The 15,062-nt window shown below is 32.7% G+C and overlaps 1 protein-coding gene across 1 annotated transcript in view; it reads left to right on the top strand.

Moving 5' to 3' along the window:
• The window catches only part of LOC130448214 (homeobox protein PKNOX2-like), a 53,724-nt gene that overhangs the window by 34,003 nt on the left and 4,659 nt on the right, over positions 1-15,062 (top strand). The window contains exons 2-8 of the mRNA XM_056785491.1: positions 6,557-6,706; positions 7,750-7,921; positions 11,386-11,533; positions 11,597-11,724; positions 11,824-12,186; positions 12,457-12,703; positions 14,612-14,807. Of these exons, the coding sequence (XP_056641469.1) occupies positions 6,567-6,706; positions 7,750-7,921; positions 11,386-11,533; positions 11,597-11,724; positions 11,824-12,186; positions 12,457-12,703; positions 14,612-14,778 (1,365 nt within the window). The 5' untranslated portion in view covers positions 6,557-6,566 and the 3' untranslated portion in view covers positions 14,779-14,807. The remainder of the gene's footprint in view (positions 1-6,556; positions 6,707-7,749; positions 7,922-11,385; positions 11,534-11,596; positions 11,725-11,823; positions 12,187-12,456; positions 12,704-14,611; positions 14,808-15,062) is intronic.

Raw genomic sequence — 15,062 nt, 5'->3', positions numbered from 1 at the left:
CTGTTTTGAAATAAATATTTCCAGTTCGCACAATCTTTAAATACCGATCCAGAACCCTAGAAACTTTGAGGCGTACAATTCTGTCTTTCAGTTGGCTGAATCCCACAACAAATGCTTCGAAGAGCTCTGCTTAACTTCAGAATTAGTAGTGCTTTGAAGATGACGGACGAACAAACTAAAATTATTATTAAAATCAAATTCGAACTATTCCCCTAGATGCCACAATAAAATTTTGCCTTAACATTAAGTAGGATTTTATATTAGTTAGCCAATCAGTAATCCTTTGTTTAGAATGAGCAGGGCAGTTATCTTGTAGGAATTAATGAGTCTGTTTACTATTTACAGGAAGTTTATCAATAAATCTCTTAAAGAAATTGTAACAGTTTTGGGAAGACGGAACATCACTCGTTCTCCTAAAGCATCTTCTTTCACTAAATTGATTATCTAGTTAATCAGTAATACTTTGAGCAAACTAAACAGGGCAGCCGTCACGTTGAAAGAATGAGCCTGTCGAATATTTAAACGAAGTTCGTCAATAAATCTATGAAGAATTTGTATGCTGATTCATCGTTCCTTCAATAAAAAAGGTCCGGTGGTTCCTAGCTTGTATGACAGGGCTAAGCAAAAATTTCCTTTTCTTTACCGCCTTCCTTCGTTCTATAATTACGTAATGGGCACGGACTTTGCTCGAATATCTACAGTTTTGGGAAGACGGAACACCATTTATGGTACTTTCGATATAAAACTTTTTTGTTTCTTACAATTATCCACCCTAAAGATAAACAGAACCGCAATTGTATTGCTTCGTCACTTGTTCAATATGCCTTATGCAAATATTGCTAGTTTCCGAGATACGGGGTGTTCAAAGTTTAAATTTAAATTTTGATTTTTTTATGTTTTCACAATTTCTCTTTGAAAATTGGCAATTTTACGTTTTTTGGCATGAGGAATCATAATTTGCACTCTAATTTAACATTGCTAATAGAGGGCGCTAGTTACACTTGTTTTTGTTAATTAAATCAAAGTAAACTTTGTTTGGGCTAAAGTTACAACTAAAATAATAAAAAAATATTAACAAGCGTAAAATTTTACAAAAAAAGTTACTCTTCTTTGATTTGTGTAACTCAATCGGTTATCGAGTTATTTGCTTCTAGAAAGTTCAATAAATTTTAATTTTTTCATAAAAAATTTTATTATTCCTTAAATATGTAACAATAACAAATTTGTAAACAAAAATAAAAAACTTCAAAGAAAATGCTCAAAATGCCCACCATCTACTTCAATATACTTTAAGATCCTTATCAACGTCAATTTGAATATTGAATTTTGAATTCTCTGAGTTTCAAATTTTTACAAACATTAACCATATCAGAAACCACCGAAAATCTTAATTCAGTATTGTAAATAAAATTTTATTATTGTTTTTTTTATTTTTTTTTTATTATTTTATTATTTATTCATACATATTTCTTATATTGTATTTAACCATAATTTCCATCCCAGACGATGAATACATAAGTCTTCGAAACCTCGGAAAATATATCAAAGTTAGTCCACTTTGGTGTTTCCTTGCCATGTTCCCAATAAGAAACCTCTATATATATTCTCAAATTTTGATTCTAAACAACTTATAGATAAGTTTTTGTGGTATATTTACAAATGCTAAACATTTAAAAATTGCAGAGATTGGTTTTTAATCGAACAGGGATGCACTCTGAAAAATAAAAATTTGAATTAAGAACTCTTTATCTTAGACATAAACTTTCATGAAGTTATGCGATATCTTCGGAAACTAGCATATTTTCGGAATTATTTTCGAATACATGACCATGTACAGAAGTTTTCCAGGGTCGAAACAACATGGAAAAAAATTTTTGATAAATAATAATATTAGTGGCTAATATTAACAAGCTGAAATGGCGCCCACCTTATCGACCCTGTTTTTTGTAGCCAGCTATAAGGATGTTTTTACAAAACATTGAAAATGAATTCTTTGTTAGCTGATACAATGTTATCAAATTGAACATTCTAAATTTTATCTGTCAGTTTATACATAGAAATCTCACAAATTCTTTTACTGTAACGTCTAAGAAAAATATTTTAAGCCTGACCTGGGCGCTGAGATTACCCAGCTGTTATCAAATGATTTACAACTGCCGTTTCTCGGTTACTACATATTTATTTATTTCGTTATAACAATTACTCTTTAGTATACACTTGTAAATGTTTCAGGAATTAACCTCAATTGATTAAATTTCTCATTCTCTTGAACATTCTGGTAATAAATATGTAAATTATGGTATTATAGAAATACCCATCTCTAACAGTGACGTATCCCTTATTCAAGTTTTTCTTTTTCTATCCGTTCCGATTTTCTCATTCTGCCGTTTTATTCATATTCATCTCGTCTGTTTTGTGAGGTCCTTTGAGTTTTCCTACGGCATCGGCAGGCCTTAACAGATCGCATATTTATGAATAATTTGTGGGGTGTTATTCAGCGGAGAATTCTAATATGATTGAAAAAGTATACAGTGTCAATAACAAGATTCTTTAATGAGTTAATAATTAAATAATTTCATTGCATTTATAAACAATATTCATGTATCAAGAAATGTACTCGAGAATTTATTCTTGTTGAAGTTGAACGATGGTCAGATGTCACACAGTTAGAATACTAAAGATAAATATATCGGCTTAACACTCCCTCTCCTTTTACTCGCTTCTGATTGGTGTTTTATGCATATTCTCCTCCTCTCTCCATTATCCTCCAAAATATGAAGTAACACCATTTATATATGATTCAGTAGTTGTTCTATGGTTGCCTATTCTGTGCAATCTCTTCGGCATTTTTCAGTCTCATATTTATTAAGGGTTTTGTTTGGTCTATCCGTCTAGTTGGAAATCTTCCTCTTGAACGTTTGCCTTCTAATTTCCCTTCTATGATTAATCGTTCCAGGGCCCCGTAAGGACTACTGGCGACTGCGTGCAAAAAAGGATTTTGAAGCCCCATAAGGCATTTTTTATTTATTTTTGTGAAGGTAGACAGATAGACAGGTGCTTAAAATAAACCGAAAAAACTGAATATTAGAAGTCATATTTATTTGTAGAATAAAATGTCAAAATCAAATAGAATAAAACAAAATATTTTTGGTTTAAATGGTTTAAACCCATTTTCAAGCATTTACTTGACTAATGGGGTACGTTGTTTATGAAGTCTAGAAATGAACCTAAAACTCAAAAACACATTTTTTATTAGTAAAAACTAAGCGAGTTATGGATAGAAACCAATTACTTTTTCAAACTCGTACATCACATTTCAATTAATAAAAAGATATTTTGGTTAAAAAAACCAATATCCTATGAAGGGTTAAAGTTGATAGTATAAAGTAGGGAATACATACCATTTCATAACAAATCAAACCTGCAGTCAGCAGGTATTCAGTACTTAATTTTTTAGAAAAAAAAGTAGTAGACAAAATATACATTTGACAAAAAAAAATAGGATTACTTGTTTTTATGCACTTGTTGCACAGTCTAATGAACTAACCGGCTTAAAACTTACCGCTTTTATATTGCTTCAGGCAGTATTCAAGCCTGAACAGAACAAATAAAAAAACTACCGCCTGACATGTTCTCGCAAAATAGGAATCGACAGTAACTGGATGATATACTAATAAAATTTCATGTAAATTTTTACCTTATCCTATGTAATCACTCAAATTTAATTTTGGTTTTTTTTTTAATTTTTTGCGCCCGTGTGCATTGCACATTTTACACATATAGTAGCGAGGGCCCTGAATCGTTCCATTGTTCCAGATCTTCTAGCTATATGTCCTAGATACTGCAGATATATGCGGTTTGTTCTGGTAAGCAGCCTTGTACGTGGACCAATTTCTTGTAATACGGATTGGTTGGTTTGGTGTTCTGTCCATAAAGCGACATTTCGAAAGCCTCTTGTTCCGTTTTGTATTTGCCAAGTCCATGTTTCCTCTGCGTACGGACGGAGTTCCGTTGTTTTCGTGATAGATTTGTGTTTCCATATTTTATTTAACTTGGTAGTCGCTGATCTTGCCATCGTTGTACGACGGCGTATTACGCTTTCGCATTTCCCAGTGTTGGTAATTAAGGAATTAAGATACTTAAAATAGTTTACCACCTGCAATTTTTGATGTTTGTGGAGAATTGTTGTCTTGTCTGTCTACTATCATTATTTTGGTCTGGTCATAATTTCTGTTATTGCTGATTGTTGATCCTCTTTCCGCCAACATTTATGCATTTAGTTAATATTAATGATCCAATCAGAATAGAGTAGAGAGAGAAATTAGAGAGTGGTATTGGCGAAAATCACGATGGCACTGAATTTGGCTTCTATAGCGGCGAACAACAATATAATCTGAAAGGGTTAATTTTTGCTATATGTTGTTAGTGATTTTAGATAGGATTTTCTCCACTTTTATGATTTCCGTTACTTTTTAAACGTGTTTGTGAGGTTAGCACAAAAAGTTGTGTTTAAGAATCGATCTAAAAATGACGAAAATTGAAGTAAACCTTTAAAACATTATGTAATATATTGACCATTAACACGTTGAGCCCCAACCAAACTCGAGGTGTAATCCAACAAAAAAATTTACTTGAAGTGCAAAAAACTGATGTTTTTTGTATGCAGTCCATAGTCCCGCTCTGGGTCCGAGGGAGAGTTTTGTTTGTTTTATTATCCCTTGAACGATGATTTATGTATAGTGTACAAAAACGTCTTTTGAAAAATATTATACAGTCACTCAAGAGACCAAGACATATTTACCAATTATTGAGGGTTTCAATTAATCCAGTTTTCCAATTAAGCAGGTTTAAAATAATAGTTGTCTCATTTACAGAGGCCCCAGTTTACAGAGGTCGAAATGTGCCTTTATTCCATTGTTAGAGGTGGAAATGTTAATAAAAATGCGTATTATGGGTCTTATGAATTTAAGTAATCGGTTAGTTTGTTTGTACTTGATTGCTAATTGCTGAAACCCGTTTCTCTATAGAACAAATTTAATAAAAAATATTAGAATGATCAATATTTGACATTTCGAAATACTTCTGTAAGGTTTCTAAAGCTTCCATTGCCTCACTCTTTGAAATTTTCACTGGAGTCTCTTCACAGTCTTCTTGTTATTCTTCTGGGTCCAAAGAATAGCATATATGTCATCATCATTGGGCTCCTCTGAAATGAATATATTATCATCCATAGAAACGAAATCCTGAAAAGTCGTGTGCTGCTCATTTAAGTCATTCCTACATGTGGTAAATATTCTATCCCATTCTGGAAACGTTGCATACATCTCTAGCTACTCTTGTAAGCTCTCAGGTTCAGATACATTCGTCACTTTGAATCCAACTTTTTTGATGCAATGACTAATTGTGGTTTTGCTAAAAGAAAACCAAGCTTTTCTTACAAATATCATGGCCTGGAGGATGTTGAGTTCTGGGCTTTTATCCTTTTCTATAGATTTAAGAACATACCGAACAACTTTCTTCCTGTTGTAAACCTTAAAGTTGTTGATAATACCCTAATCCATGGGCTGCAATTTACTTGTGGAATTGGTGGGTAAGTACAATAATGTAACATAGTCTAATTTGGGCATATTGTTGTGAGCTGTGCACTTGTCGACAAACATAATGATTTTTCGTTTTTGGGCCCTCATATCGGCGTTCACTTTTTTTAACCGTTCTTCAAATAATTCAGAATTCATCCAGGTCTTTGTATTGTTTTGATAGTTAAGAGGCAACGTTTTAATGAAGCATCTTGGGTTCTTAGATTTTCCAATTAAAGGAAGTGGCAGTTTTTCAGTTCCAGACATATTCGCACTTACAAGGATCTTTACTCAATTTACCACCATGGCAAGGCTGACCTTTGAACGTAAATGTTTTATCCGGTAGACACTTGTGGATTAAGCCGGCTTCATCGGTGTTGAATACATCATCGGGGGAATAATCGTGTAATAAAGCTAGAAGGTTTTTATTCCACTCATTACATTCGTTATTGTCCACAGAATTGCTCTCGCCACAAACATTTTTGAATGCGATATCGTTTCTTTTCTTAAATCCCTCCAACCACCCAGAATTTTCTCGTTGTTATTAATAAATCTACACAGGGTTGATTTTGGTGTGTTATTCTCCCTAAACAGTTCATCGCGAGACTTTCCAGAATCATAATCTGATAAAAGTTGTAATTTTTCAGATACTGATAACTTTTTATATTTGCGTTTGGACATTTTGTACACTTTTATTCCCTTGTTCATTGGTCAAAACTTGAGATAGTATTGACAAACATAGCATGCGCGAAAGGTATGTAAACAAACATGTCACTTATACAGGTAATTGAGCTACAGAGTGTTAATTATAGAGGTAAACATCGAAAAAGTCTTAGAATTTAGACCTTATTTAACAAGGTTCAAAAAGTCCCATTAACAGGGGTAATTTAATGAAAAAGAACCGGGACTTCATTGCAATTATTTATCATTTTAAAATAATTGTCTTCTTCTCTTCGATTTCATTTTATATTTTGTTTCAGGTGAAAAAGAATGGAGTGTGGCGTCCAAAGTGCAATGCTGAGTGTACCACCAGTCGGGGAGAGTGGAGTACAGCAGTCTTTGCCTGCCGTCTACTCTCCGTCAGATGCAGATCAAGCACAATTTGAAGCCGACAAAAGAGCTGTCTACAAGTTAGTACCGTTTCAATGATTTACTAGATTTTTCACTCAATTATCGACCATTAAAACTAAACGTTTTTTCGAAAATAAATTGAAAAATATTTTTTTTTGCTTTAAATTAAGAACAAAAACTTCTTTTGTTATTTACCTCGAAGAGGAATACAAAATTTTCTTGTACTAATAAATAAAATATGTAATTGAATACTCCAATATAGAACGTCGCTCATATAAAATACAAAATACTAAGAAATTCTGTTCTATTAAATCATATACTGGGGTTGCTACTTCAGTTTTGACATAGACAAATATTTATAATTGCATACGACTTTATTATTTTCCAAAAAATTCTCCATTAAAATCTGATATGTGACAGCTCGCATTGTCTTGGTGGAGAATAATTCTTCTATTGCGATTGTTTATTCTGATTTTTTCGAACACTTCTGGCAAACAAATGCTGCCAACGCGAACAAATTTTTTCAAAAGCCAAATGTTCATGCAATATTTGCGAGTGGAACTAATGCCCAAGTACTGCTTAATCTCATGGTATGTCACATGAGGATCTTACAATATCTGTTTACGGACGGCATCGATGTTTTATGCCATAACAGCCAACGTCCTCGAAATTCATCGAAATACAATTGCTCAAGATGGTGACAACACGTTCTGAGTATATTCAACATTAAAAATGTCCAACTTTATGATGGCAATGTCGAAATTGACATATTCCCATCAGTATTGCTGTATCTCAAAATTTAAGTAGCAGCCCTCTTATGAAAAGATTTTGTTGTCGTGTCTCCAGAATCTGCTAAAGTATTTTTATTATTTGTTTTTGCCTTTCAATATCTTCTCAACATTACTCACTAAAGTTTAGGATACTGTTCTATATTTGATGTTGGAATAGAGCTTGTTGTAAATGTCAGATTGACTACATGGTCCTAACCAAATCCATGTTGAACCACCATCGTAAATCCTCTCCTATGATGTGTAACTAGTTGAAACTAACTAAAAATGTGTATAATAGAAGCTGATATTATTTTCTTAAATGTATTCTTTAGACATCCGCTATTTCCTCTTCTGGCTCTTCTTTTCGAAAGATGTGAACTTGCTACTCAATCTTCGGACCCTCAATCTAGTGACGCTTTCAATTTAGATATACAAGCGTTTGTACAACACCAAGAACGTGATAGAAAACCTTTTTTGGCTAATGAACCTGAAATTGATGGACTGGTAAGTTATTGTACAATGTTGTATTTTGTTTCTTTGTGGACATTGTCCCTTTCTATAATGCAAAGAAACATTTGCGAAACTTATAATGAAAAATTAATATGAACAACGAAAAAAACTTTTAGTATGTCCCCACACAGGTAAAGAAATATTGAAATTGCTTGAATCAGCATCCTGTATTCAGCCTTCCTAATATCATATAGAACTTCTCATTTACCTCAACAAATGGCACGGTTCCGATGATTATGCTTTAGATAGAACCAAGCTCAGATGCTTTAAAATTTTAGTTTGTATCCGATGTAGGTAGCAAATATATAATAAACGGCTTTCCATATTTGAGAAAAGATAAAAGTAGAGAACCTGCAGCTCCTTTTTGAGAATTTGCCACTATGAAAAAGTAGAACCGTATGTAGGATGTGGATGAAATATAGTCACGGATAATTTTTTTGCACGCCTACCTTTAGCAAAAAAACTACAATTGTTGAGTCAAATAGAGCAAATAGAAAAGAGCTACCCAGACTGTCAAATCAAGAAATAAAGTTTTAATTCTCAGTTCAATGCACTACTCCGAACAAGTTGAAGAAAATGACTCCATAACACCGACGACAGTTCAATTGTATAATAGCACCAAATTTGGCGTAGATGTGACCGACGAAATGGCCAGAAATTATTCGGTAAAATCTAAATCTCGGTCTTTGGAATATTTTTTTACTATTTTGGATTTAGCCAGGAGGAACAAAATCTATCTAAAATGTAAAAAGAATGAAATGTAGATTATGTACTCTTGAATAAAGAATAGTATATTGTGCATCAAGTGGGAAAAGTTTTCTCACGAGTGAGAAAGTTTGTGGCACGAGCCAGGAAAGCGAACAAACACACGAGTGAGAAAAGTACTTTTCCCATATGTTTTACACCATACTTTTTCTACAAATGCACAAATTTAAATAATAGAAGTAATGGAACTTAATGTTTATTTTTATAATTAGTAAAACTAAAACAATAATAAAGTATCCTCTTAACTGTTAAATACTATAATTTAAAATTGTAGTTGATTCTGAAGTTTTTACAATTTTGTATAGTTAAACCCGGAACGTCATTTCTTTTTATTAAATTTTCTGTTATGTTAATTTTAGATGTTGAGAGTTGATCGTTCATATACGGTGTATTTTCTGCCTTCATTTTTGTAAACGGTTCGAGTGGTTTTTCAATGGAGTTGACGATTTTATTAGCAACGTTAATTTTATTTTTAATAGACTCTTCCACGCATTCTTCTACCACGGTACTGGATTGCCATCCTCTATGGCGTTTTAAACTTAATATTTTTTTTAAATTATTGCCGAAGAACTTCTGAAGCAGTGTAATTTTAAAAACATTCATTGTAATTGTCTTAGCCATACTACCGAATTTGTTAATGCCAACTAGCTGTCTAGTACATTTTCCGTGTTAGTAATTTAAGATAGTTTAAAAAGAAATGTTTTTCTGGCAAATCTATCGATCAAAAAGCAGCATATTTTTTATATATCTCATAAAATTCTCCCGATACAGTGAACGTTCTTGGCTTTTTTGTTTTCGTGTTATCTAATTTCACAAATAAAGCTCAATTTAAATCCTCTAAATTATCGATTCTTAATTTCAACAACTCTCTACGACATGCCCCTGCTACGCCTATAGCTACTGCATTCTACAAATAAAGAAACGCAGAATTTTAAAAAATTCTTGCCGCCCGAGAGTTTTGAACTCGGGATTACTGAGTTCCAAGCGGACACACTATCATCCACTGCACTATTGACCGTTGATTTAAATGTATTGGTTAAAAGAACCCACTAATTAGAAAAATCTATGTTAATTCAAGGAAAAAATTAAATCAAATTCTAAAAATAGTTCCTTCTAAATAAATTTACATTTATTGGTAGATATTCCTTGTCTGGAGCTTCGTTTAAAAATCTCTGCAATGGGTCTGCTGTCAATATGTTTGATTTTTTGAGGACGTAATTGTCGGATTTTCTTTTCAAACATGAACGTAATTTCTGATACGTGGATATATCAATGTTATTTTTTATACTAGTAGTACTTCGGCAATATTGAATATTGTGACCAAAGTGTAGACACCTTAAAAATTTTCGACAACTCTTCAAAGTATACCAAATGTACAGTTTCCGAAAAAGATTTCATTTTTGTATTTCCTCTCCATTCCATAAATTTCTCGTATGCTAATTCATATTTTTTTCTTGAAATTTTCGGCAACAAATCTAAAGTTACATTATCAAAATCGTCACTACTGTCAGTATCTATATTATTTATTATAAATTGGTATAATTATACCCTACTAAAATAATATTTAATGGAAATTGCGATTTTTTAAAACCACCTTAGACCACCAAACTACCTTAAGAATTTAAAAAACTTCTATAATCTCATAGTTGTGTCAACTATTTATAGATGACAATATCCAACTGAGTTTTCATCGATTTTTTTTTATTCTCCATATAAATGAATGTGATGTGGGCAAAGTGCCGTGAGACATAATATTTCTCAAAGTTTGAGTAATACTGGTGTTCGGCAGGGAGATAGACTTAGCCAAGTCAACAAAGTCAATGCAGGATACAGAATGGGTCACCGCTCCCTAAAGGTATTGTTTTATGCAGACGATGGTATTGCCGTAGCAGAAAATGAAAACGACTTACAACGTCTACTATATAAGATGAAAATTTCTGCCGAAAAATTTAATATGAACATCTCAGTCAACAAGACAGAATCAATGGTAATATCAAAAAATCCTATTAGATGCAAATTGGCAGTCGATAGCGGAATAATACAGCAGGTATCACGATTCAATTACCTGGGAGTGAATATATCTAGTAAAAGAAACTTGACAGAGGAGGCACGAACACAAGCGATGAAAGCCTCAAAAGTCAAAGATTATTTGAGAGATATAGTGTGGAGAAACAAAGCGATGAGCTCACAGAGCAAGGCCAGATGAAAATACTGCGATCCATCAAGGGAGTAACCCTCAGGGACCTAATAAGGAGTGATGACATAAGAGAAGAATTGGGCGTACAGGATGTGGTGAGATGAGTCAGGAAAAAGATTCTGGAGGGATCACGTAGGAAGAATGCCAGAAGACAGATGGGTAAAGTGAGCTAAAACTCAGACCTGTAGGTAGACCACCAAAGAGATGGTACGAGAGCTGGAGTTCAGCCAGGAAGAGGGATCTTCCTGAGGATTGAACAGGACCTGGTCCTATTGAAAGAGGAAGAAAAAGAAGACAGTTTGAGTAATATGTGGTTTTGAAATGAAGTAAACTATGAGAAATACTTCATTTCAAACATTAAGAATAGTGTTAAAATAAAATAAAAGTTTCCAACTTTTATTGGCAAATAGATACTTATAGATTTTATGATACGGCTATATAATCTTTAATACACAGATCATAATACATTCTCATTTTCGCTTCATATATTTTTTAGATGATTAAGGCAATTCAAGTATTAAGGATACATTTATTAGAATTAGAAAAAGTTCAAGAATTATGCAAAGACTTCTGCAATAGATACATCACATGTTTAAAAGGAAAGATGCAGTCAGAGAATTTATTGAGGTCCGACTATCCACAAGGTATATAAAACAAACAAATAAAATTTCTGAATGCGTTACTTAATTAATATTAATCATTTTCAGATGTTTTGGGCAGTGGAATGATGTCCAGTATGGAAAATAATAATAATAGTATGATGCCGCATGGTAATTCAGAAAGTGGATCGGCTTCAAATAGCCCAGTGCAATATTCTATTAGTCCGCCCCAGCAAGTAAGTTTACATTTTAAAGTGTTATTCGAAGTTTTCAAATAATCTTAACAAGAAACGAGGGTTTTAACTGTAAAATTTACTGTAATATTCTTTTTTTAGGTTCACCCAAATCCCGCTATGATTGAACGACCTATGGATACGCCAACCACTTATCCACTACCTCCATACGTTGGGAATAGCGGTCCGACTCCTCCGTTGCCGCCTTCTCAGCCACCCCCACCTCCAGATAATCTCATTGTTCACGGCTCTACGCCATTAGGACAAATCGGAGCCAATTTGTGTTCCTCTGTAACTCCAAGTGAGAGTTCAGGACCTCTGTCTCCTGCCCCAACTACACCAGGTGGCTCAGCAGATGACTGTGATAGTGATTTTAATTCTAAGGGTGGCAGGAAACAAAAGAGAGGAGTGCTGCCTAAACATGCTACTAGTGTCATGAGGTCGTGGTTGTTTCAGCACCTTGTGGTAAAATTTTATACATTTTCTTCACATCAAGTCCATGTGCTAATAAAAAAAATACAAAGATTATATATTTCAAATTTATTCTAGTTATCATATCATATCTCACATAGATCTAAACCCTATAGCAATTTTGAAAGTCTTCCTACCAAATTGAGTGTGGAATTTTAATGGTCTTTTTGTGTGTGAGTCACAATTCACAATTTATATTTTGTTAATCCAATAAATTAATAAGTTATATAGAACAATTTTTAATTATTTCGAAAAATATTTTAGCATCCATATCCAACAGAAGACGAAAAACGACATATAGCAGCTCAAACTAACCTAACACTGTTGCAAGTCAACAACTGGTTTATAAATGCAAGACGTAGAATTTTACAACCAATGTTAGATGCTACTAATCCTTCAGATACCAACAGTGCTACTAATTCACCGAGTCACAAGAAAAAGAAGAGTCACAATAATAATAGAAGGTTCTGGCAACAAGATTTCGGCAACATGCCTTCACAATTGGACAGTGGTGAGTTACACATATTAGAATTTTGATTTTTTCTTCTTTTAATTTGATATGCGTTAATTTAAAGACAAAAATAAAAAATTATTCGTATATAAATAAACTGTTGGATGTAAGCCTAATTGACACCTTAAAAATGTTGGAGCTACCTACCTTTTACTAGATAAAACACGAGACAATTACAATGGACTTACCGTTTGAATATTGATTTCACGGTAACGTTTCTGTAACAATTAATTTTTTTTTTTTTAACAATGACGTTCACTTTGTATGTGTAGTCGTTTTTAATTAAACTGTAGAAAGTTCTATCCCTTTTTTAATTTGCATTTAACCCAAGTGGTTATGGACCCTGAAGAAGTTGAATACATGGCCGTGCCTTAATCAAATTTGTTTTCTGAACTGGTGTGCTGCTCTTGCTAATTTTGTACTTATTTTTTGTCTTGTCTCATTTTTTGTGCCTTTTTGTTGCTTATCATTGATCCTAAGTACTTAAAGGTGCCCTAGAATTAAACAGTCATTTTTACTAATTGTATCAACTTTAGAGGTCCTTTTAGTTTTCCTATGTCCTTTATAAATGACTGTTGATGAAAAGCATTTGCATATTAATGTTGTGCTCATAGCTTTTTTCTATCACTTGTTTTATAGTATATATCGCATATACAGTTGATTTTCCTTTACTAAAACTTTTTTGATATTCCCCTATTTCTAGTACCACTCCTTTTTTCAGTCTCTTATTTATTATTGTCGTTAGTATTTTGTGTACGGTTTTAAGCAAACTAATAACTCTATAATTGCTTACATATGTTGAGATTTGCTCCTTTCACTATTGCTATAATCAATCCAACACTTTCTCGGCATTGCTTCTGTTTCCCATACTCTTTCTATAATGTTGAATATTTTGTATCTTAGGTTATCTTCACAATATTTTATTAGTTCATTCACTATTTCGTATGGTCCTCCTGTTTTCTTGTATTTCAGTTTGTTGATTATGTCATTACATTCCGTCGGTGTTTCTTCATTTTCTAGTATTGTACTATTGTCACTGATATCATCTTCTTCGTATTCATTATCTTCTTCCGTTAATAATTTTTTTATATACTGACTCCATTATTTTTCATTAATATTTGTTGTAGTTCGTTTTCTATTTTGTTTCTTTATTTGTTGATATAATTTTACATTATTTTTATTATCATTTACTAAGTAAGTTGCTCTGGACATCAATATTCTCTCACACTTCGAGAAAATGTGGATAGAAGCTTCGTAACAGAATCAGACAAGACTTCAGTTGTATTTCTAAATTGTTCTTAGATTGATACATTCAATAGATCTTTTTTGGAGTATCCTTCAATGTAGATTTTTTTTAGTTTTTCCTATCTACTCCCTTTTATTGTGATCTGTGTATTGTCATGTAGCCGATTCCATAGAAGGGTTCAGTTCCTATGAAAATTTTAGCAGTCCCTACTTTAGTAAGTTTATTTGCTAATTTACTTTCTTCCACTCCAGTATATCCTGGAATCTATTGGAAGATGAATTTATTCTTCTATCTCATTTGACTTGACGAAATGTTTCCAAATTAGCTTGGATCATATAACAATAGAATTATTAGCTCTTATGTCTAATTGACTATGATAATCTCATGTTTGCAATAATTTTATTTCTAGTTGAAGTAGACACATTTTCAATTGTATATATTTCGGCTTAAAAATACTTGATATAATGCATAGGTTTTCAGAGTGTTGATTTCTGGACGTGAAAGGGCATGTTAAAAAAGTCATGGAATTAAGGAGTTATTAGATTGTCAGAAAGGAGAGTAGAAATAGAGGAAATTTTCATACCCTATATGAACAAAATGAGTTGCTTGAAAAAAATCGAATATTTTTTCAACTCAATATACAATATATGTTTTTTATTTAGGCATTTTGTCGAGTTCAGACGAGGAAGGCGATTCATATAGTAGTGATGGTGAAGAAGGTAGCTTAGTTATAGACGCAAATGCTCAGAGTGGTGAAGTTAACCAACAAAATGGTCATTCAGTAGATGTTTTAGGTTATAACAATAGTCCGGACGTCGATAGACAGTGAAATTATCTGAGATTTAATGTTCCTTAAAGGTGAGTTTTAACAAAAATTGAATGGATCTTTGTCTTTTAAACTCTCCTTAAAACTATCTTCAGACATGATTTCTCCAATTTAAGAGTAGTATATTTCACATTGCACACTATATAGTTATAATATGGCTTCAATTTTAAATGGGCAAATAAAACCTTGCTGATAACGGTTTATAAAAATTATTTTGAAGGTTCTTTTATGTTGCAAACGCTTGTTGAACTTGTAATCCTCTTCATTTAGTCAAATAATTGATCAGT

The sequence above is a fragment of the Diorhabda sublineata genome, chromosome 1 (genome assembly GCF_026230105.1).
Source record: "Diorhabda sublineata isolate icDioSubl1.1 chromosome 1, icDioSubl1.1, whole genome shotgun sequence".
In the NCBI taxonomy this organism is placed as follows: Eukaryota; Metazoa; Arthropoda; class Insecta; order Coleoptera; family Chrysomelidae; genus Diorhabda; species Diorhabda sublineata.
This window is presented reverse-complemented; position numbering and strand designations above follow the sequence as displayed.